General features: G+C 28.8%; 1 protein-coding gene and 1 long non-coding RNA gene across 2 annotated transcripts in view; one reads left to right on the plus strand and one right to left on the minus strand.

Annotated features, from left to right (window-relative positions):
• The window catches only part of LOC107442027 (regulator of G-protein signaling 7-binding protein A), a 48,856-nt gene that overhangs the window by 13,288 nt on the left and 11,762 nt on the right, over positions 1-23,806 (plus strand). The window contains exons 2-4 of the mRNA XM_016055468.4: positions 11,089-11,255; positions 13,004-13,140; positions 16,129-16,231. Of these exons, the coding sequence (XP_015910954.1) occupies positions 11,089-11,255; positions 13,004-13,140; positions 16,129-16,231 (407 nt within the window). The remainder of the gene's footprint in view (positions 1-11,088; positions 11,256-13,003; positions 13,141-16,128; positions 16,232-23,806) is intronic.
• Positions 1-23,806, minus strand: part of LOC139425993 (uncharacterized) — a 47,089-nt gene that overhangs the window by 10,141 nt on the left and 13,142 nt on the right. The gene's annotated exons all lie outside the window — the stretch shown is intronic.

Raw genomic sequence — 23,806 nt, forward strand, 5'->3', positions numbered from 1 at the left:
TACTTTTTACCGTAATTATTTGATCCAGTAGTTTTTATAGCCAAGTATCATTAATTTGCAACCCTTGTGAAAGTTATTGATATTGTTCCACGGATATTTTTTTTTGACCCTGTTGTAATTTTTCTCCCCAACAGCCAACTCCTTTTTATACACATAGAAAAAAATTCTGTTAAAATAACAGTACTATATGGTAATATTTCTGGTAAAAAAAATCAATTTGATAAAAACGAAGTATGTAATATTTAAATCATTTAATTCGATAGTTTTTCCGTTCATATGGTAACGGTTTTCCGGAAATTCTGGTTTTCAAAATTATGGCTCTTGTTACCACACATTCAAAAAAAAAATGCGAAACTGAAAAATCAATTTAACCGATTAAAGGATTTTTATGTCTTGCTCTAAGGTATCATAACAAAATTACCAAATTTTTCCACATTTACAAAATTTTATTACACATTATAAAACCATGTTTTATTTTTATTTTTACCTAAATCATTACCAAAATGCTTCGATAAAAATTGCCAAGAGTTTTTGGTGTTCTTACTTAGCTAGAAAAACAGTAAATTAACAGTAAATTTTATCATATTTAGTTAGTTTTGACCATAGTTTTTCTTAGTTTAGATTAACAGATTTGGGTGAACGTTTCTCTCTAGCTGTACACAGTACGAAATTTACTGAGATGAAGAAGTATTGGATAAAATTATGCGTAATGTTTAAAAAAACTATCAAAAAAATATAAAAATAAATACTTTAAACGAAAATTTTAAAATAAAAGCCAAGTTTCTATGGTTATGCTTTAAAAAGTAAGACGTTCATATTGTATCAATTAGTTTTGCAGATATTATATTCAATTAATACAAATCTTATTTTAAAATGCGTTAAAAAAAATTTCGCATAAAATTATTTTAAGAAAGCACATAAAAAATCGGTGGTTTATTTCTTGTTATTATGGTTGTTTAAATACTGACGATGAATGTCTATTTATAATTTCTTTGATAAAATATGTGAAAAGTTGGTGGTTTATTTGACGTTATTATGGTTTCCAAAAGACTACCGTCCATGTGATGCAAGAATTTCTTAACTTTTCTAAGTCGGGTGTTTATTTGATATTATTCTGATTAATTTTTTCCTCTTAAAAAATCTCTGATTTTTCATCTGATTTTTAATTTCGTAAGAAATTCTTGCAACACATATTACGGTAAACATCGCAAAAAATAAACATAATACGCGGGAAAATAAAAGCTTTTCAAACCATATCACCAAATTATAAACCTAATCAAATAGAGATAATAAATGAAGTAAATTAATTTTCATAATAATTTAAAATCCCTATATTTAAATTCCAATAGTCAGCCAAAATGTCCTAAAATGCAAAATTGATCTCTCAAGATTTAATCAAAAGTTTAATTCTTAACTTTTGATCAAAAGTTAAACTCTTATAATAATCTTAACATTTAATCAAAAGTTAAACTTTTATAATAACAATTTTATCACAAGTAATACCTTAACCCTGTTTATTGCATTTACATTTAAAGGTAAATTAATGGTTCAGCATAAATGAAGTAAACAGGAAAAAAAATAAGTGACTATCATAATTAGAAGTATATTTGCTTGATTTCGTTTGATTGGATAGCATTGGATATATGCATAACAATTGAAGCGAAGGTTTAGCGCTAATTTGGCGTCGACTGAAGTTTACTTTAAATGACAACAATTAAGAATTATTTTGTTTTTTGAATAAAAGTTGTAAATATAATAAATATATTGCTAATGAGTAGTAAAAAGTGGAACTTTTCAGTTTGAAAACAAAAGACGTACATGAGTAGCTTCAAATATTATTCTTTTCCTTGGCATCTTTAGGCATTGGATTATCCCTAAAATTAGTAGAATGAAAACTAAAGTAGAATGAAAACTTAATATTTTTTGCTATTTTAATATTAGTATTTTTTTGCGTTGTTGATTTCTTTAGTTGATTTGAATGCTTTGCTAATAATTTACAAGACTTATCAGATAAATTATAAACCAAGCAGTTTTATTTCTTTTTAAAATTTCCTTTTATTGAATAGTTAATTTATCTATTTTCAAATCCTTAATAATCCAGATTTATTTTTATTTCTAAGCAATCGAGAACTGATTTTGTTTTCAGAAAAAAAATTATTACAATATCAAAATTATGATAACTTTATTAAATTCTCCGCAGAGAAAAATAAGTTTGTGTAATTACGCAAAAATATGTATAACAATAAAAACTAAGTACATTGAGATAGGTATGGTTAGAGCTACGAGAAAATTGTAAAATTTACCATATTTCTGGCTCTATGCGAAGAACAACGAGTTCCATTATTTTTACTGAAGAGCTTTGATAATGTTTTTGTAAAATTAACAATAAAATTTAATTTTGCGATATGTAATAAAACTTAGTAACTGTGGTAAAATTTGGTAATTTCAACATGATACCTTAGCATGGCATAAAATGTATTCATTCAGTTCAATTTACTTATCAGTTGAGTAATTTTTACTTGATATTTGGTTATAAGGACTATAATTATAAAAACCAGAATTTCCGATGAACAGTTACCATATGAACGGAAAAATTTCCTAATGAATAGTTTAAATTATTATGGTTATTTAGGTTTTATAAATAAGAATGACGGTTTTTTACTAAAAATGTCATTACCATACGGTGCAATAATTTTATCAGAATTTTTTCTTTGTAACGTGCAACAAAATCGAAACTTACAAAAAAATTATTTTTAGAATACTACTTTTTCAGTTGTTAGCGTTTTTAATATTTTACCCTATTTTAATATTATGATTTTGCACTATACAATGCTACATTTAATATATTAATGTGCACATACTTTTGATTTGTTAGAATTATTGAGAATCAGGATCATTAATAATTCATAATTTCACTTAACTTTTTTCTAATAAATTCAAATCTGTATTTTTATTACTCTTCATAATAATAAGCTTCGAAACAAATTATTAATCCCAGCAAATGAAATAATATTTATATATTTTCTAAAACATGCTGAATTTTTAAATTATATTGGATTATTTAATTTTTTCATCAGTCAGGATCAAAAGCACAATCCCTTGATCAATACTTGTTGATATACACTTTTGAATTATTTATTTTAATACTTTACATGATATCGCTAAAAGGGATTTTAAAAATCAATGGTTATTTAAGCTCTTGTTTAGAAAAGTGGTTTTAAATGTATTTGACAAAGAATAGTTGGTATTTTATGAGGAAAAAAACGATTCTCGAACCACACGCACTTTTCAAAGCTTATGCATAGATTATGATGTTTTGATATTAAAATTACCTTAGCGGAAAGTTAATTCTTTAAAATTGATTTTCAATACTTCGCATATCGTATTAAGCAAGCGCTTCTTTCGGAGATTTTAAATATTTAATGAATACTCTAATAAAAGTATAATTTTTGTTAATTCATATTCTTAACTTTAAAAAAAAGTTAGTTCAGTTTCAAAATTTTTAGTACAGCACATTTAATAAGAGTAATTACATGTTTTTATTTGTTTGTTATAATTTAATTACTGTCGTCTTAAATTAAATAATAAAGCGCATTGTTTTGTTTTAATTCAATATTAACATTCTGTTAAGTCGTTGGTATTCCCGAATTGTAGAATGAACAATAACTACACTTGCTCATTAACTCAAATATGGTATAGAAATTATGGCATTGTAGAAAAGGGTAAATATCATGCTTAAAACTCTTAACGACTATTAAATAAATAATCCCAAGTAACTAAAGTGATGAGATATTGCCTGCTTAAATACTTCATTCACTTAAAATTATATAAATAGTAAATAAAAGTGCTCAAAAACAGCCATTTCAACCATTTTCAATACTTTAAAGACGTGAATGGATTATTTATCGTATTTCCCCATTCACTTCTGGCAAATCTTGATATAGGGAGCTTGTTTTTGGATGCTTGAAATCTGTCGACAGTTATTTTCTATTTATGCATTTTTGAGGCAAATGTAAAACAAAATTTAATCAATTAACAACACAACTATTAATTGCGATTGAAATGTCTTAAAGCTCCCGATCAACTCTTATTTTGGAAAATAAATGTTAGATTCAATTAATAAACTTGCTCTTTTATAATAGCAAAAGGGAAATAAATTACAAGGTAAAAGAATTCCGAAAGATAGTAAATAACATGTTATAAAATAATGGAAATCAATGTTTCTAAAAAATCCATTTTTCTGATGTTTATTGATTGATGCCACACATGCTCTGACTAACAGAAGCTTAACGTAAAAGGAACTGACGCGTAAAAGTTTTCTATGTAATACAAGTTAGTATAACTTGGATTTCATATGGCTATTAAAGCGTGATGTTTCGAAGAAAATTTTACTTGAAATCTTTCTTCTTGTTCTCTTTTGTTAAGGCCTTTTTTTAAAATTATCATTTAATATATAAAAGGCGCTTAATCGATTATATTTTAGTATAGAAAATATACTTTGAAAATTGAGAATTGGAAATAAATACAACTACATTTTGTATTTAATAGCGTAAACTTTTACTTTAGTATTAAATTACAACAACTATAACAATGTGTACTTAATAGTGTAAACTTCTACTTAACTATTAAACTACAAAAACTGTGATATAAGTACAACATTTGCATATAATAATAAAAACTTTTACTTAACTATTAAATTATAACAACTTCGATACAACTACAACAATTTATATTTAATAGAGTAAGCGTTTACTTAACTATTTAATTTTGGTTTTAAAGTGGGGAGAAAATTTAAATTTAAATGCTGAAAAAATGATTTTTAAAAACAATAGGATAAATGCTTAAAAAATATATTAAACACTAATAAATTTGTAATTAATTTATCTATCCCTCTAATTGGCTAACACTGTTAATCCAAGTTATTCAAGGTCACAATTTCTACTGTTCAAGTGAGTCACGTGATTAAAAAATATCAAAGCATCCTCAGCTATCATAAAATAGTTAAAGATAGTTAGTTAGCCACAAGTTACTTAGAGAGGCGTAAATAGAATTAATAATAACATAAAGTAATTATTAATTTTATTTCTGATTATTATTTAATGATTAAATTTATTAATAATATTTGGCTTCAAAAAATTTTTTGTGTTTAAAATAAATATTAAGAAAAATTACCGAATAAGTATTTCTTGACGTGTCACTTAATCTGATTTAATGATAAAACACATTAAATACCAATAAAAATATGAAAAATTCTGGCAGCAATTTAAGTATTCAGTACATTTTTTTAAAAAGTTAAATACACACCACTGAAATGTATGCATTGTAAAAAAATTCTCTGAATCAAATTACGGTTAAAAGTACCCATACTCGCGGTGCTGTTGCTTTTTACCCTAGAATCCATTATTACCGGAACATGTTATGATTCAAAAATTCTAATATACCGCAATTTTTACAGTAATAATTAGCTTAAAAGCACTGAATAATTAATTAAAAAGGCATTAGTGTAAAAATTACGGTATAATATTTTGCAGCAAATATGGATTTTACGGTCAAATGGATTTTACGGGTAATGTATCCAAAGTGCTGGTACTTTATACCGTAATTTGATTCCGATTTTTTTAAATGTGTAGAGATGTCAAGAATTTGTTTACAAAACATCTTTTTGAATTACTTAATTAAAGCATTTCTTAAAATCTTACATTCTCTATTAATTCAAATCTTATATCTTTTTTTTTAAATTCAATGACTGTAAAGATACTTTCAATTTGTTTATTTCTTAAAATTCTATTTTTGATATTCAATAAAAATTTTGCTACTTCTATGATAAAAATATATTTTGCTATACTAGATTATATATTTTAGTCCGAAGACAAACTATTTATACTTAGAGAAAACTAGCTAACAATCGGATAATGAGCTTCATCAGTCATTTAAGTACATTCATTAAGTATTAGTTCATTAGCTTATGATTTTGAAATTAATTTTCGTGAATAAACTGAAACTTTTAACATACTGAATTAAATTAATTGAATTGCTTGAGTCTTCGTCTGTTTTAAATAAATTCTCCTCAATTACTCAAAGAGTTTATTCTTTTGAAAAAAAATCTCTCAAAACTGACAATTTTCTTTTCTTAAAAATTCTACTTTAAAGTAATAACCTCTCTTAATAAGGCTAAGGAATTATACAAAAATATAAACAATTTTATAATTATTTTTTTCATTTTTTTTTTACTAAAAGCAAGACAAATCTTCTCTAAATTAATTATAGCAATGGATTTATGTTCTTATGGACATAATTGGGAGCAATAATAAAAAAAGTATGTTAAACATATAATTATTCGTGATTAAAAGATTAAAACAAAAAAAAATAGATTAAGAAAGAAAATAATTCGAGGAAATTTCATTTTCTCTCACTATTTTAATTCTGTTTTCTTTTTTTCCCTAATATACAACGTTGGAATATGCTTTTAATAGCTAAACATGATTTAGTATTGTTAAAAAAACTTAAGTATTCGTATTATTGCAGGCATAAATGCTTCATTTTACTTTTGCAAATAGAAGAAATTTAGAATCGGTCATTCCTTTTCAAAAATACTATATCCAAGCAACTTCAAAAAAAAAGAAATTAAAATGCTTATACATTTTTAATTTTTATGTGTTTTAAAAAATTCTTAAGAAAGGATTTTTAAAATATATTATCGCATAAAGCAGAATATCTTAAAAAGTTTTTGAAAAACTAACTCGTAAAAACTATAATTTAATTTGTTTTATTCCCTACAAGAATAATTTTTGAATAATCAATTTAATTAATTATTTTTATTTTCAATTATACAAATTAGACATACTAAAACATTAACCACTAAATCCAACTATTTCTTAAATCATATTAATTAGCATAATTTGAAAGTAAAAATTTAAAATATTCAACTCTACAAGACATTAATTAAATTCAAGATACTTTATTTTTGAGAAAAACATGGCTTTTATAATACGATGCACTTTTTGTATTTAGGGTAAAAGTAAAGTTTACATACTTTAAATTTTTTTCTAATTCCAAAAGTGGTAAAGATTTTCTATGAAAATCTTCTTAAAAACACTTCAATCTCGGAGAAAATGCATTTTCGTGAAATTTTATTTTATTTCTCTGTATTCTTTGTTCAGAAAGTAATATTTAACGAAAACTATAATAAAATCTTTTGTTAAATATGTCATAGTTAATTCCCTAATAGTAAGGCATTTGTTTTTCGTTAACTAATTCTTTTATTTTTTGAAAAAATATTATTTAATTTGAGGTAATTCTACTTTGTAATTATAATTGAATACTTTTTTGTAAAAAATACACTTGGATTTAAAAGTTTTAAAATACCTTATTATAAAATTTTTAGAAAAATATCATCTTTCCGAAATCAGTTTTTTTTAGAATAGTACAGAAAAGTTTTAAATTTTAAAACGAACCAGAATAATTTTATTAAACATTTTTCATTATGCATTTTCTGATATTGTTTTTATACTGAAAGAGATTATTTTTTCACCGAGACACTAAATGTTATCACAATTTTTAACAAATGTTATTTATTATCATAATTTGAAATTTGACCAGGAAAAAGTTCATTTCCAATTTTTTTCCAAAGTTTTTAACATAATAAATATAATAATAGTCAAATACAAATTTTAATAACAATGGTTGTATTACTGAATATTGAAAATGTATCAGTGTTATTTTAATTTTAGCCCTCTATTCACAATAATAAAGCAACATTTTTCTAATATGAACAAAAGATATCCTTTATAAAATATGCTTGCTGCCAACGTTGTTCTTATATTTTGAAAAGTTTTTGCACAGATATCTTTCTTTAGACTCAGAAATAAATAAAAAATAATTTGTTCAAATATCCAGGTAGGATTTAATAATATTTATTCATGAATTTAGTGATTGTGATACTAATTCATATTTGTTTGAAAAAGGGAAAGTGCAAATGGTTCATTTATGTAATCAGGGTAGCCATCTTTCTGATTCTTCTTTTAATGATTTTTTGCCTGAAAGAAATTCGGTCTAAAACTTTTGGACCCAATTGCTTTTTCTTCCTGCTTGAAGTAAAAAGAAATTTGTTTTTATTGGTGAGAAAGATTGCAAAGCAACAACGAAAACTGTGTGCCAACACGAAATATACAAAATGTCAAAATTCGATCACAAAAATAATGTCTTTCCCAGAATTGACTTCATATTTTGTATTCTGTTCACCAAAACCTTACAAATACTGTTCATGCCCCTAGTAAAATTTTTTCGATTTCTATCAAGGAAAAACTAGACAAGTTAATAGAAAAGAAAATAGAATTGATCTTCAGAGCAGATTTTCTCTATTTTTTTTTAAAAAAAGTAGTTTTTAACTCAAAACTGAAAAAACAAAAGATTTTTAAAATAAACTTCTTTTTAAATCACATATTTATACTCCAATGAAATTTAACTACTCCAATATATGTATACATTATATATAAACACAAAGCAACCAATGGTTGTTTCAAAATGAATAAAAAACCAAGGTGTATTAGCAAAATTTCTTTGATTTTGAGATTGAATTATCTAAAAACATGACTTAATATGATACCAGATTAAATTGGACAATAGCTTAAAACGCTCCAATAGCTTAAAAAAGTCCTCCACGAAGACAAATGTCTCCCAATACCTGACACAGGATATCTCTTGTTTTCTGGATTAGGATCGAAATTACAAGGATACGCAGTCGAAGCTGAAACTTTGATTGATTGCTCAACGACAGTTATAAAATAAAACAAAATAAATCCCTAAAAGCATATTCAACCCGAGTGGTAAGTGAAATTTAGGGTACTTGTCAACATTCCATTGCTGAAAAATAATACTCGATAATCTGTAATTTGTCACCTACACTGTTGAAAATTTAGAAACATGTTGGACACTCTTATGGCTCAAATTTGCTTCAACCTGAATATTTAGATTTATTTTAGACTCAAATATCGACAGACCTTGTGTTTCAAATGTCATTCGTAAAACTATCCCCTCAAAAACCATTGTTTAATTGTTACAAAGCGTAAAAGGCGAACTTTGTCGATATCAAATTATTTATTTGCAATAGGTAATGCATCACTTTATTTATTCTACCATAAAATTGCGTAAACAAGCCTTTTATTTCTATCTAATATCAATCAAATATTCATATACGTTAAAAGTGACGTATATTCACTTTAAATTGAATAAAAACTATATATATATTAGAGAAATAATTCCCTTAAAAAATTTGCTTACGCATTTCTCGTGTTATTCTTTGATTATTTCCATCGAATTAAATAGAAAGTTTTAGGAATGAATACCTTAATAAGAGAGCGATAAATAAATTAAAAATAAGTTTAATTGGTGCAGCAACAGGAAATTGATGAAATGCAAAGAAAATATGATTTATTCATTTGATGAAGAGGATTAAATATTTAAAAGATAAATGTATTCTATTCAAAGACCTGTACCTTTTGAAACAACAATTTGTATTAAATATTTACAGTATATAAATTCAGTATTTCATTTCCATTCCAAAGGCATATAATTTGTGTAAATTGTTGTTGTTGTTACTTATGCGACTTGCCACTATCATCAAGCCTACTTGAAATTGATCGAGTTCTTTGGTCAGAGGGGGCGTTTCTCGCTTTTTTTCAGTGGCGCCATCAATAACCAAAAATACGACTTAAACCACACACGCACACGTTACAGCTCGTTGTAGAAGGAGGATCTAATCATACTTCATTCTTTCTTCCACAGATCGTAATTTTGACCTGAACAAGAGTCCGATCAATCTTCAATTCAATACCCCCAGAGGTTTACTTTGGTATGGAAACATGGAGGAATTTGTGATCCTACTGATTTAACGTGCGCAAATCACCATTTAAGACACGGGTTCTTCAGTTGGTGGGATTCGAACTCCCGTTCTCACGAACACGTCCGACTAACCAAGCCCCTTCTACATAAATTATATTAGTTGAATTTCCACATTTCAGGCAGGAATTTTGACATTTCATGTAACTAAATGTCATTTTATATTTTTTTTCAATAAAACCTGAAAGTATTTTAGTGCAAAGCGATAGTTACCATTTTTGATGTTGATCACAATTAACTTTGCTTTACATATTCAAAGGAACAGATCTATTCCTATATCTATACATATTAAATCAACGAATTTCGCTAAATATTTTATATATCAATTCTAATTCAAATGATCTTTTACTATGCTTATTTTAAATTTCTCATTAAATGTGTCCTCTACTTTCAAAATCAACATTATTCTAAATTGTATTATCAAATTTTCAACTTTTTGAATGACTTTTTACACGTTAATTACGCTCAACTATTAAACTTCAATATATCTGGCAACTTAATTTAATCAAATGTTTAAATATAATTGCTGAGTTTGATAAAATTCAAAAATGATTCTTTACGTTTTATTAAAACTAGTAAAACATTTAAAGCGTATTTAAAGCAATAGTTCCATGTTTAACTTTGAGTCACCATAAAAATATTTTAGCCCACACACTTCAATTTACGCATTTAAGATACCTCAACTTTTATTGTTAACATTTTAGCAAAATCACAGAAGATTCACTTAATGACAAGTTTTGAAAATACATTGTGTATTATTTTATTAAATTATTATTGTGTATTATTATTATTATATGTATTATTATGTGTATTATTATTGTATATTATTATTGTGTATTATTATTGTGGATTATTTTATTAAAAATATAATAAAATTTTGCACCCTAACCTAAAGGTTATTACGGAATTAAAAATATACATCACTTGCAAGAGAAAATATTTTTGTTTCCATAAATTAAAACAAATTTAAATATTAATCTATAAAGAAATCATTATCATCAAAACAATCCAAGAATTAATATTGAAACAAAGATAAATGTTAGAGCCAAAAGTGTCTTAATATATCGATTTATTTTAATCACTTTTTCAGGTTAAAAAAGAATTTAATAACTCTTTAGCTGTCTTCTGTGACCATCTATGATATGTCAGGCAAGGTCAGAATACATTAAGTTATTTTGTTCACTTTTTCAGGTTATCAAGGAATTTAATAACGCATTAGCTGTCTTCCGTGATCATCTGGTCCACATTGCCAAACAGCAGGATGGTCCCGAAATCAGGGACCGAATCCGGGAAACACGTAGAAAGTGCCTCGAACTTTGCGTTTCTGCAAATGACATTATCATGCCACAAATCAAAAGGTAAAGAAAAGGTTTTCTACTCCCTGTTACTTTTCCTTTATAGTCTAACAAATTCAAAACAGTCATTAATTTCTTTAAATACTTGATCAAGATTTTCCACACGATTTGCGAAAAAGAAAAGGGAAAAATTCTAGATACGCTGTAGTTTACTTAATCGAGGAAATAAATCAGCTTCTACATTAAAAAAAAATAAGAATCAAATTACGATATAAAGTACCGGTTCTTTGGGTACATCATACGTAAAATATATTTTCCGGAAAATCCATTTTTACCGTATTTTATGGCAATTATTGTTGTGAAAATTACGGTAAATCAGATTTTTTGTTCCTTAACATGTTCCGGTAGGAATATATTGTATGGTAATAAGTAGCGGCACCCTGTGTGCCGGTACTTTATACCGTAACTTGATTCAACAGTTTTTACAGTGTATATATGAAATATTTTTATTAATTCTAACATAATTCTGCAGCAATTTTCTCTTCGTTACTATTTTGCTTTAGTAGTTAAGTAAAAGTATGTAAGTCATGCTTTTGTTTTCTTAAGCATTAAAAATAATTCATTAGTTTTATATCCATGCACTTTAGTATATAACATTCTCCTTTCCTTTATGTTTGATTTAATTTACTTAATTTAGTTTTGTATACAATATTTTAAACAGGTAAATTCTGTAATATTAAATGAATACACAAAAATAACATCAGCAAAATAAGATGAAAAAAGTTCTATTTGTCGCTTTTCCGCATGAAAAATCCATTTGAAGAAGCAAAAAAATCCAATAGAAAAATCACATGCACTTAAAAAATCAAAGAAAACTACTTGAAGGATATAATAAATCTTATTAAAAACTGAAGTTCTTATGCTATTAAATTTTTACAAAAGTATTTAACTTAACAGGAAATATCTTTCTTTTAAAAATATATGATAATATTAACAAGTTAATCTTAAATATATCCATTATTTATTCTTATTTGACTTATTATATTAAGGCATCTACTATGTTAAAAGAAATTGCTTTTCTCACGGAGAGCAACGTTCTGGTGAAATTATCGTAATATATGGTAATTATTCTACTACATATGTTTGTTGAGAATAATTCTGTTCTGAAATTAGGGACCGAAAACATGAAATGTAGACATTTGTGACATTTATTGAATAAAGTTTGTTAAGAAAAGTCGTGTATTTAATTTGTGTCGTGTATTTAATCAAGATTAACTAAAATTCTGTTCGGGAAACATAAAATGCAGATTTTAATTTAAATGTTATTTTTGTAATATATATATATATATATATCTAAATTTATTTACAGAGCNNTATATATATATATAAACGGAAAAAAAAAAGTAAACGGAAAATAAATTTTAGGGATTTTTAGTGCACTAACTTTCATTATAAATATGAAATAAAGTTTGTAAATGTATATAAGGTGAGCCGATTCCTCGTCTATTCACTGAATACAGTTAAATATTATTTTAATGGTAAGAATTTCTGGAATCATGTATTTCTTATTTTAACAAAGTGAACCACCGGCTAAGGCAACAAATAATAATTATTTTTTATTCAAAAATGAATTTTTTCAACTTTATTAATTGAGGTGGTATATGTTTTACTGTTTCGTGCATGGTTTCATTGTGTTGATCAACATAGATTTATTGATTATTTATTTTTCTCACTCCGTTCAAGGAACGGGCACTCAAGCTAGAAGAGAAATAAATATAGCTCTTCATTCATTTTTTGTCCATTTTTGGCAGTGATGTTGCTGATGGAATACCTGTAGATAGTCAACAATTGGTCAACTTGGTTTGTTGCACTCAACTCTTTGTTAGAGAGCTGCACAAGTGCCAGAATCTCGTCCAAGCCAATCCCATGGATATGACAGCATTTTACGGTATCTATACATGTATTTCATTTTTATCGCAAAGGATTTCACTTCAATAAATATATCGTACTGCTTGCTCAATTTTGAAACGAGCAGTTTTCATCTGCTAAAAGGTATGTCCTGAAAAGTTGCACTAGCTGACATGTGAAATGCGATGCAAATAGTTATTCAGTTTTTGAAGCTGTTTTTCATTAATAATGCGTGAATATACTTGAATAAAAAGAAAAATACTTTTGAAAATAAAATTATAAGCATTTAAAATTAAGTATATGAAAAGACTAAAAAAAACATAGTGCTAAATCTAGTCACATCTCAAAAACACCATACTTATTTTATCTGGGTACATTTAGAACACTAGACGTTTATATGGTTACGGTAAAGAATTTTTATATATATATATATGTATATATATTAGTTGTTTCTTTCTAATGTAATGTCTTTTGTTCACAATCGTGGCACATTTGTTTCTTCCATGTGAAAAGCTGTGGCGTAATATCCTACCGAATGTGGCATTGAGCAAAGTCAAAAATTGTGCAATCCATTTGAAGTCAACATCAAATCGGTGGTTCGTGTACATTTTAAAAGTTTCAATTAAATTTATACGACAATAATTGAGAATGCTTACACAAAAATAACGCGCATTCACACCATTCCTGAATTATTCTTGCCTTGGAAAACACTGATTTCGGGATACTTTAGATATCGTCAGAAGATAGTTTGCAATTGAATACACATGTCGTGAGTTTGTAGACGTTTTGTACGCTGCTCTATATCTCCCGAAATAAAAGTTTGCCATTGTAGTATAAATGTACAGTTTTAATTGTGCTACGAGGATAAATATATTTCATTATTTAAATATCTATCAATCATATTAATTAAATAATTCGATAATATTTAATTTCAATCCGCATTTGTTCTGTTAAGCCTAATTCGAATTTATCATACTGTTTTCTCAATCGTCATGCATTCTCTCCACTACACAACTTTAGTGTAATTTAGTTGCCAGCATTTTTGCTGTTAAAATACAGTAATTTTTCTTTACAGTGTAGTCATTTCGAATGTCATGGATTCATTTAAAACGTATTCGCTCCCTTTTTATACAGTATTCAAACTTCTCTGTAAAGTCCTAATACCCAACTGTTTTTTAATGCTATCTTTTATTAGCTTTACTTCTACTACTCCTTAGTCTACTTCTTGATATGTGGTGGGGGATAACCAGATGAAAGCAAAATTTTTCAAACATTTATGACATCAATAGCCAGGGTAAAAGAATGACGATTGATTCCTATTAGTTTTTTGGGTTATCTAGTTATAGGCTAAAAGTTAATTTCCCTCACTTGTAAAGACGAGTGGAGTATGTCAATCCCATTTTCTATAACAGTAATGAGCCGTGATGGCTCAGGGGATAGAGCATTTGCTTTCCAATGAGGTGAACCGGGTTTGAATCCCAGCGATGGCTGGTCGATATGAATTCCGAACCCGTCTCGCACCGACCACAGCGCTGACGTTAAAATATCCTCAGTGGTAGACGAATCATGGGTAAGAGTCCCCTTGCCGCCAAGCTAACCGTAGGATGTTTTCGTAGTCCCCCCCCCCCATATAAAGCAAATGTGGGTTAGTTTTTAAAAAAAAGGCCTCCATGACGTAAAATTTCTCCAAATACTTGATCCATGAGTTCCCTTGTCTTCAATATTGGGTTCCGAATTACAAGTCTACGCAGTTGAACATTAATTGTCGTAAAGCTAAAAAATTGGGTCCGCTGTTCAATGACAGTTATGAAATAAAATATTAAATAGTATATATTGGTAAATCATTTACTAAATCACATATTCAAGTGAAAACTTGTTAAGACGTTCATGATTAAGTAGAAGGTCAAATACAAAATGCAATAGCATTAGTAGTAGTTCCTTATTTGCATCACACTGGAATTGAACAAAGGGTTATTGGTGTCTGCTTGGGAAACCTTTCTAAGGATGATCTGAAGACATGCCTTTCAAAATTTTGATCCTTCTGAGAGTAGATGCTCCCCCCCCCCTATCTGGTAGTCTCAACAACCTGGTCGTGAAGTTGAGCTTTTTACCTTGAGTAGTTCAACAAGGATCGATACCTCTCCTCCTCTGTTCATACGCAGGCTTATTAAAATGTTCTAACATACTGACCACAGCCAGTGATTGGATCTGATCTATGAGGAACTGTGTGTTATGGTCAGTTCAACTGCAGGATATAAAATGCAGTGGAGAATTTTTGTTTCACAAATTAAAATATGTTCCATTTTTTGTAGGGCTGAGGTGTGATACGCCCCTCGCGTATTCTCGCGGGTTAAGAAGCACTTCCTCACATTCTCCCTAATAGTGGAAGATATTTCACACCAGAAGCGATTTTTTGATTTCATCACATCTTTCAAATATTTAATCAAAATAAGAAGTGAAAGTTTTCATTCATAATGAAGTTGCGCCAGAAAAAAAAGTTTAAAACAGTATTTAAATAAAATTTTATCAAAGCTAGCAAGATTAAGTGTGAATAGCTTTTTTTCAAATCAGTTTCGGGTGTGTGCTCATTCTTTTTTTCTTAATTACTATTTAACTTGTCTATATTAATCTTACGTATATAATTCATTCATTTAAAAAAATGATAAAGGCATTTCTGCTATTTCAGAGAAAATATACATTGCAATAAAAATATTATTATTATTATTGCAATATATGTATTTTTTATGATATAGCAAAACTGTTTTTTTTTTTCAAATTAAAATTTATTTTTTTACAATTCATTTTGGACGTAAAGATTTAAGCTTTGCCAGACATGAAATCTTCAAGTTTCGCACCTATTGTTGAACTTTCGAAATATGTACCTTCTATTTATGCACCAACTACCAATTTTATATTTTTTGAAGCAAGTGAGGTTTTATATTATCAAATTATAAAAGGTTATCATCATTGCTAGTATGTTATATGTAATCAATATGTTTATTATATATGATGTTCTTTTTCGTTTCAGAAAAAAAGCCTCGATCATCTGGAGTATCAGTTTTAGACAGATTAGTTTTATTCAAAATACAACCGAGGGATTACCATAAAGAAGAATTACAAAGTATAACCAGGTATGAATATATCATTTATTTTATCAGAATCGATTGCAAAATGTGTTACACTGCATAATAACCGAACATTAACAATGCACAAAGTAAAAAGAAGAAAAAAAAAACAGAGCATTGTTAGAACTTTTGATAATTGGATTATCACGTACACCAGGTAAAATATATAGCAGCGAACTGTTAGAATTTCGATTCTGAAATTACGGTAAAATTACCGGCAGCAGTCTGTTCATCCGATTAACGATAAAGTTTATGGTTAGGAAAATTTTTGTATCTCTTTACGATTTTTAAACCGCTTACAATTGGTACAGTTAAAAATTCATTAATACAAAACTACGACTCTATTTCGTAACCATTTACAACTAGCATAGTTTCTGTTGTTGTTTTCGTATGCCTGTTTTAGACAGAGGGGTGTGATTGTTCCTGTTTTCTAGTGGCGCCATCTATGGCCAAGAATTCGACTTCTGCCACACCCATAAGTCACATTCGCTTATAGGGCGGACCCATTCCTACATCCTTTCATTCATCCGCAGATATTAATTTTGACCTGAATCGGAGAACGATCGATTTCCAATCTAGTACCCCCAGAGGTATTGCATTTTAATGGGAGCATGGAGGAATTCACGACTCGACAGATTTAACGTGCATCAGTCACCATTTACTACACGGGGAGTCTTCGGCCTGCGGGGTTCGAACTCACGAACTCTCAGACATGGCTCAGCACCCTACGAACCAGGCTATCCCGGCCCTGCATAGTTTCTAAACCATAAAAATAAAACCTTAAGGAGGCCTATTCTTTTGGGGTGCTGCTTTATTTATACGTGAATGATAGCTTCGTATTCTGATAGCTAAGGGTCACCGATTGAAAAGTGTCGGAAACTAGAAATTTTTAATGTATTGAAGGAATGAAATAGCAGGAATTTGACAGTGGGATTCGAACCCCCGTCAGCAGTTTCCCGTTAGCTCTCTCAGCTACAGTATGTATCCAGCAGCACGGAGCAAAATGGCTTCATAAGTTAGGCCTAGTTGGCGTGAATTGAATTCTGATTATTAAACCGTATTAGGCAAAAACAGTCAATTAAGGTTTTTCCTCACACTTGTACCATTACCCCTCTAGCTGTGATCTCTAAATTTAACTTTAGTAACGGTTACCCAGGTTATACAGTAGGCAAGTATTGAATGAATTACAGGAAACTCTTAACATTTAAAACTCATTTTTATTGCAACTCTAAATCTTCAAAAAACATAATTCTACACATTTCCAAATGCTAGCATGGGAATAAACACTTTCCTTTATACATTAATGAAAACAATATGCAACCTTAAAACACTTAAGCATAACCTTCAATTCATACAGTTTAAAAAAGACATTTAAGAAATAAAAACTGCATTTAACATTACTAAAAGCACTTAAGACTTGGTTTATGATGTCTATAAATCACACTTAAATACTCATTGTTCTCCTATACAAAAAAAAACACAACATAAACAGTTCAGAATTTACGGTAAATGATTCCTCTAAAATGTTAACGAAATAAAATTTAAAGTTTTATAAGTACCCAAAAGAATTTACTGTTCGCCCTCTGGAAACGTCCACCGGAATGGTAGATGAGCTCGTGGGCAAACTCCTCGGCTAGGATCTCAAAATTTCTCCAGCTATTCTAACTTCATTAGGCTTAGGCATGTAGAAGGGGAACACCGGACTTCCAGCATAGATACGTTCGGACTTGGCCCACCGTCTCGAAGATATCGGCCTTCGGCTAATCTCGGTCGTTCTTGCCGCTAGAGACTTTAATTTAGCTTTCCTTAAGTTCACGATCCACCATCTTCGAGGTGCTGTCACGGACCACCCTTCCTGCGGACAAGCTCCGTATCCTCCGGGTTACTGCTTTTAGCCACACTCTTCACTTCTCTTTTATCCTCCTTTCAGCAAGGTGAAAGAATCTAGATTGACCTGTTTACCAAATCCAGAGTCATCCCGCATCCGGCGGACGTCAGAACCAAAAAAAAAAAGATCCCTGAGAAAAAACAGTCATAAATCCACTAATACCCTATAGAAGTTATAATACCATCCTCAATAAATATTAATAAATTTAGTTACCCAGATTTCACCCCAAAAATCCCATTTTAAAAGACTAATTCAAAATTTCTAAAAAAAATATCATTATTATGATTGAATTTAAACTTTACCATAGTGGTGCCATCTACAGAAAAATAATCTATCTTTAAAAGTATTGTAAAAAAACTATAACAAATTTCTATTTATTACACACTTAACAGTTCGAATATCATCTTTTTTTATGGTTATTTGGCTGTTTCGATTGAATATGGTACAATAACAATTAAATAAATTGCTATTTAACCACTTTTACCGGAAAATTTTTACTTTTTTTTAGTTTTGTGGTGTTAAATTTAAAAGTTTTAATTATTATAAGAAAATAAATTAAAGTATTTTACTTATTATAAGTTGGTGATTAACTAGTTTCGTTCCCAACTTACTAAAAATTTTTTGAAAAATCTATATTTTTCTGCAAATAGCAGAAAGATATAATTTTCAGTCACGCTGATAGCCCAACAGCAGATGACACAAGAATCACCAAGGTTCAGGAGATGACCAGTTTAATTCTGATATGAATGAATTCTCTTTTATATTTTTATTTTATTTTTATGAAAATATTTTGAAATTCTTTCTGTTTGTAATTTTTTTTAATTTTTCAATTGATTTTAAATCTGCATATTTTTATAGATTAGTTTTTAAATATTATTTTTCAAAACCTACAGTTTTGCAAATAAAAGTGAAAAAAAAGTTTTGAGATAAAATATTATCCTTTTTTCCATATCACGTAAGTTTTCATGAAATGTCCCAGTGCACAGTTTTAATATTTATTATATTCCCTCTAAATTTAGATCAAATGAAAGAAAATAAACTGAGTTTATTTTTAATTTTAACAATTTCAGCCAAGTCTAATCTAGCACCTGAAGATTGGATCCTAAAAATGGAGGGCTAATTACAATTTAGCGCAATTGTCTGAAAACTATTTTATAACTTATTACCAACACGTTTGATATTGCTGTTTTTTGATGCAATTAATAATATATTATAATTAATCAATTAATCATCGTCCTGTAATTAAATCTAGCATGTGTAACTAGTTTTGGAAAATATGAAGCCTAATCTTTCATACGGAACAAATTTCAAATAAAACCTCTTGGCACTAAAAAACTACTTGGCACTATTTAAAAAAAAATCAGTAATTGTCTACCAGATCACACCAAATGTATAGACTATAGTTTTAAATTTTGTAATCTTGGTGAAAACTAACAAAAAGCAAGTCCAGTTCATAACCACGAAAATTATGTGCTACATAGTTCTTACAATATCTTTCAAAACGTAACTGTAAATTTGACGATTTAAGCTATTAATGTTTTAACATGGTTTAAAATTTTTTTTAACTACACTAATTTATAGACTTAACATATGTGCACAGAAAGAAATCCTGGTAATGTTTCCGCCCAGCATGTCAATGACAATACTGATAGAATAATTTCATTATTTTGGTTCAGAAAACCTAAATACACGGTACTGAACCTCTCATTGAGTAATTTTTCCTTGCATATAGAAACAGTTTTCTGAAAAATCCTGGTTTTCAAAATTATAGTTTTTATTACCACACAATCACAATTAGTAAAATATACAAAACTGAAAAGTAGATTTAACTGAATAAATGCTTTTCATGCCATGCTCAAAGGTACCATGATAAAATGACTAAATTTTACCACAACTACCAAATTTTATCACTTATTATAAAACTATGTTTTATAGTTGATTTTACCAAAATCATTACCAAAGTGCTTCGGTAAAAAATATTGAGCTCTTTGGTGTATTAGTAGGACTGGAAAAGCAGAAAATTTTACCATATTCTGGTAGTTTACGACAGCATGAAATCTTTTTTTGATATAGAGGAAATTTACACCAAATTCCAATTCCGCACAGAAACAAAAGNATATATATATATATTATATACAAGATATCAGCCAGTTTACATAGATAAACAAACTTTTAAAAACTTAATATTTCTGTTGAAAATTGGTTAAACCAAATGCAACTACTCTATTTTCTCAGCTGTCGATGAATGACATGGTTTGATATATTCATAGATTCGACGTAATATTAATTTATTTTGACAGAGAAGGGTTTGAGTTAGACTTTTAGTTCATTTCGGAATTAGAAAAACCACTTCCTTTAAGGGGAAAAAAAATTGATTAGGAAATTCCTTTCAATTTGTCACCCTTACTAATCCTTTTCAGTTATCCGAATTAGATTAGAAAACTTCCTTCTCTGGAACTAGACAAATGGAAAGGAAAAACTAAGCAAATTAAATTATGCGGCATTTGACCATAAATACACGCATTCACTGAATGCTCGACCGGAACATCACGTTTGCTGAGATGTTTCATTTTCGGTAATGAAGCATTTTTTTTGTGGGGGGGGGGACTGAAAGAGACTTAAGAACAGATTTAGGAGTATCAAAATAAATAACTTATTTCCATTCCTGGCCCAAAAATCTGTAACACTCATAACAGTTCCAAGAATTTTTAAAATAGATAACTTATCTCAATTCAGTGTCGAAAAATTTATAATACTGAGGAATTATTAAGGAAATATCGAAACAAATAACTTATTTTAACTAAATGTCAAAATCAATATAATGCATAAGAACCATTCCACGTTCATCAAGGTAAATAACTTAGTTCAATTCAGCGTTTAGAAATCTATAGTACTTAGGAACCATTTCAGAAGTATTAAAATAAAAAAGTTGTTAGAATTCAGCATCAAAAAAATAAATAAATAAAGTCAGTAATACTTGAAAGTTAGAGCCCTCGCCACCCTATGAAGCAAACAGGGGTCGAATCCTCGTGATGGTTGATCCACAAGAATTCAGTCTCTGGCTCACGCCGACTACAGTGCTAACGTTAAAGATCATTAGTGGTAAACGAATCATGAGTTAAAGTTCCCTTGCTGTCAGGCTAACTGAGGAAGGTTTTCGTGGTTTTCCTCAAGATGTAACTGAAATAGGAGCTAGTTCCATTAAAAAGTCTTTCCCAAAGGCAAATTTCTCCCGATACTTGATCCAGGAGTTTCCTTGTCTGCTGAATCGGGTTTAAAATTGCAAGGCTATGACGTTGAACAATCGTAGTCGTAAACTCAAAATTAGTCGGCTGTTCAATGATGGTTATAAAATAAAATACTTTAGACAGAGCCGGGGTGATCCAGGGGATAGAGCACTCCTCTCCCTTTTGAGGGTGAATGGAGTTCAAATCTCTGCGATGGCAAGTTGATACAAATCGCACACCCGACTCGCACCGACAACGGTGTTGACGAAACATATTATAAGTGGTACACGGATAATGGGTCACAGTCTCCAATCCGTCAGGCTATACGTGGAAAGTTTTAGAGGTCTTCCTCTCCATATTACACAAATGTGGCTTTGTTACATCAAAAAGTCCTCTACGAACACAAATTTCATTTACTACTGGATGATATATATCTGGGTTACGAAATCTGAAACAGAAACGAATCTACTTCAAAAGACCTTCGGTTTTTTTGACAAAATACTCGATCGACAAAATGTTTTTTTTGGTCGAAAAAATATATGTTTTTTGGTCAAAATACTCGATGTTTTGATAAATAATTGAAATCCCGGATAAATAATTGAAATCCGAAATTCTTTTTATAATTTTTATTATTGTTTTATAATTTAATTTACTAATGGTTGAAAACATTTTGAAATGTAAGGTATAGATATTTTCAAGTCTTTTTAACTATAAAGACTTTAATAATAAAATTTCCAATCTGAATGAAATTGTACGAATATTTCCTACGAAACGAAAATTTAAAACACAACGTGTAAAACTTCCGTGATTCAGAAAATGGACAGCTGATTTTGATAAGATTTTGATTTCTAATGCTATAACTTGCACGAATTTAAAAAGCGTAAAATTCTGTATACTTTATAACTCAGTTTTATTTATTAATGAATTAAATATCTGCTATAAATTACAGTTTGGATAAAATGTTCCTTAAATAAACAACTGTCACACTTGTCAGCAGAAATATTTTGATTCCCTTAAATTAGATGCAGTAAAATATGCAAATAATGGTAAAACTAACATTATTGGAAGGAAAGTTCTCTGGAATAAATTTTGTGGTAGATATATTTTCTGTCATATATTTTAGATAGCTGTTACATTCCTTATATCAGCGTTTCTCAACCTTTCAGTAGTTCAGTAGTAACCTTTTTCTTCAGCCCAGTTTTCAAATATAATTTTCATCGCTCCCCCCACTTGCAGTAAAATGTATGCAACAATAATGTATGTTGAGTATTTTGAATTCTGTCTTTAAATTATTTTTAACTAACTACCAAAACAAAAGTAAAGTAAAAATCAACAGCAATTGAGATTGCAGAAACTATGTTTGGAGTTAATTTTTCAAAACAATTACAGTTCATACCTCTTTCAAATGATACTGTTGCTATGAGAATTGGTGATACAGCCGAAAATGTAGTGTTAGCTTTTCTCGATGTTGCGTGACAAAATGTTTTCAATAAACTTTGAAGCAAGAGATATTAATAAAGATGCTCATTTCATTGCCTATGTTTGATTTCGTGATAATATGTCAGTAGTAGAACTACTTTTCTGCAAATCAATAGAACTCAAAACATCAGCGATAGCATTATTTGCTATTTTAAATGATGTTATGAATGATGCAAACACAGAATTCAAAAATTGCATCGGAATATGCACTGGAATATGCATCAGAATATGCTAGTTCAATATCCGGAAGGTTCGAAAGTATACAAGCACTAGTAAAACAAAAATCGCCTCAATGCGTCTGGACACATTGCATGATCCACAGAGAAGCTTTGGGTTCGAAAGAAATACGTCCTGGTTTAAATATTGTATTAACTGCGGTTGTAACCATTTCAAATTATATAAAAATGAGAACCCTGAGATCGAGAATCTTTTCTGCTCTTTGTAATGACATGGGTTCAGTACATTCAGAGTTACTATTTAAATGTGAGGCAAGATGTTTATCACGTGAGAAATTTTTGCAACGTGCTCATGAATTAAGAGAAGAAATCGTCATTTTCTTAGAAGATAACAGACCGGAAACCGGGAATTTACACTATTGTTTATTTGTGATGAAATTGAGATACTTGGTCGTCATATTCGAGAAATTAAATAACTTGAATCTTAAACTCCAAGGAGCAAATACACATATGTTGGATACGAGTGATGAAGTTAATGCTTTTTGTAGAAAATTAGAATTGTGGGGCAGAAATTTAAAGCAAAAAAACCTAACAATGTTTGCAAATGTGGATAATTGTACTAAAACTTATAAGGCTGAAGAAGAATATATGAAAGTTACGTTTGTAACCATTGAAAATCATTTAGCCATGCTGGCAAAGAATTTTAAAAAGTATTTTCCTGCTCATGACAAACTGCTAGCAAGTTACGAGTGGGTTAGGAATCCATTTCATAAGACTCCCGAAGGACTCTCAATTGATGAGGAAGAAAAAT

This window comes from Parasteatoda tepidariorum, chromosome 7 (assembly GCF_043381705.1).
Source record: "Parasteatoda tepidariorum isolate YZ-2023 chromosome 7, CAS_Ptep_4.0, whole genome shotgun sequence".
In the NCBI taxonomy this organism is placed as follows: domain Eukaryota; kingdom Metazoa; phylum Arthropoda; class Arachnida; order Araneae; family Theridiidae; genus Parasteatoda; species Parasteatoda tepidariorum.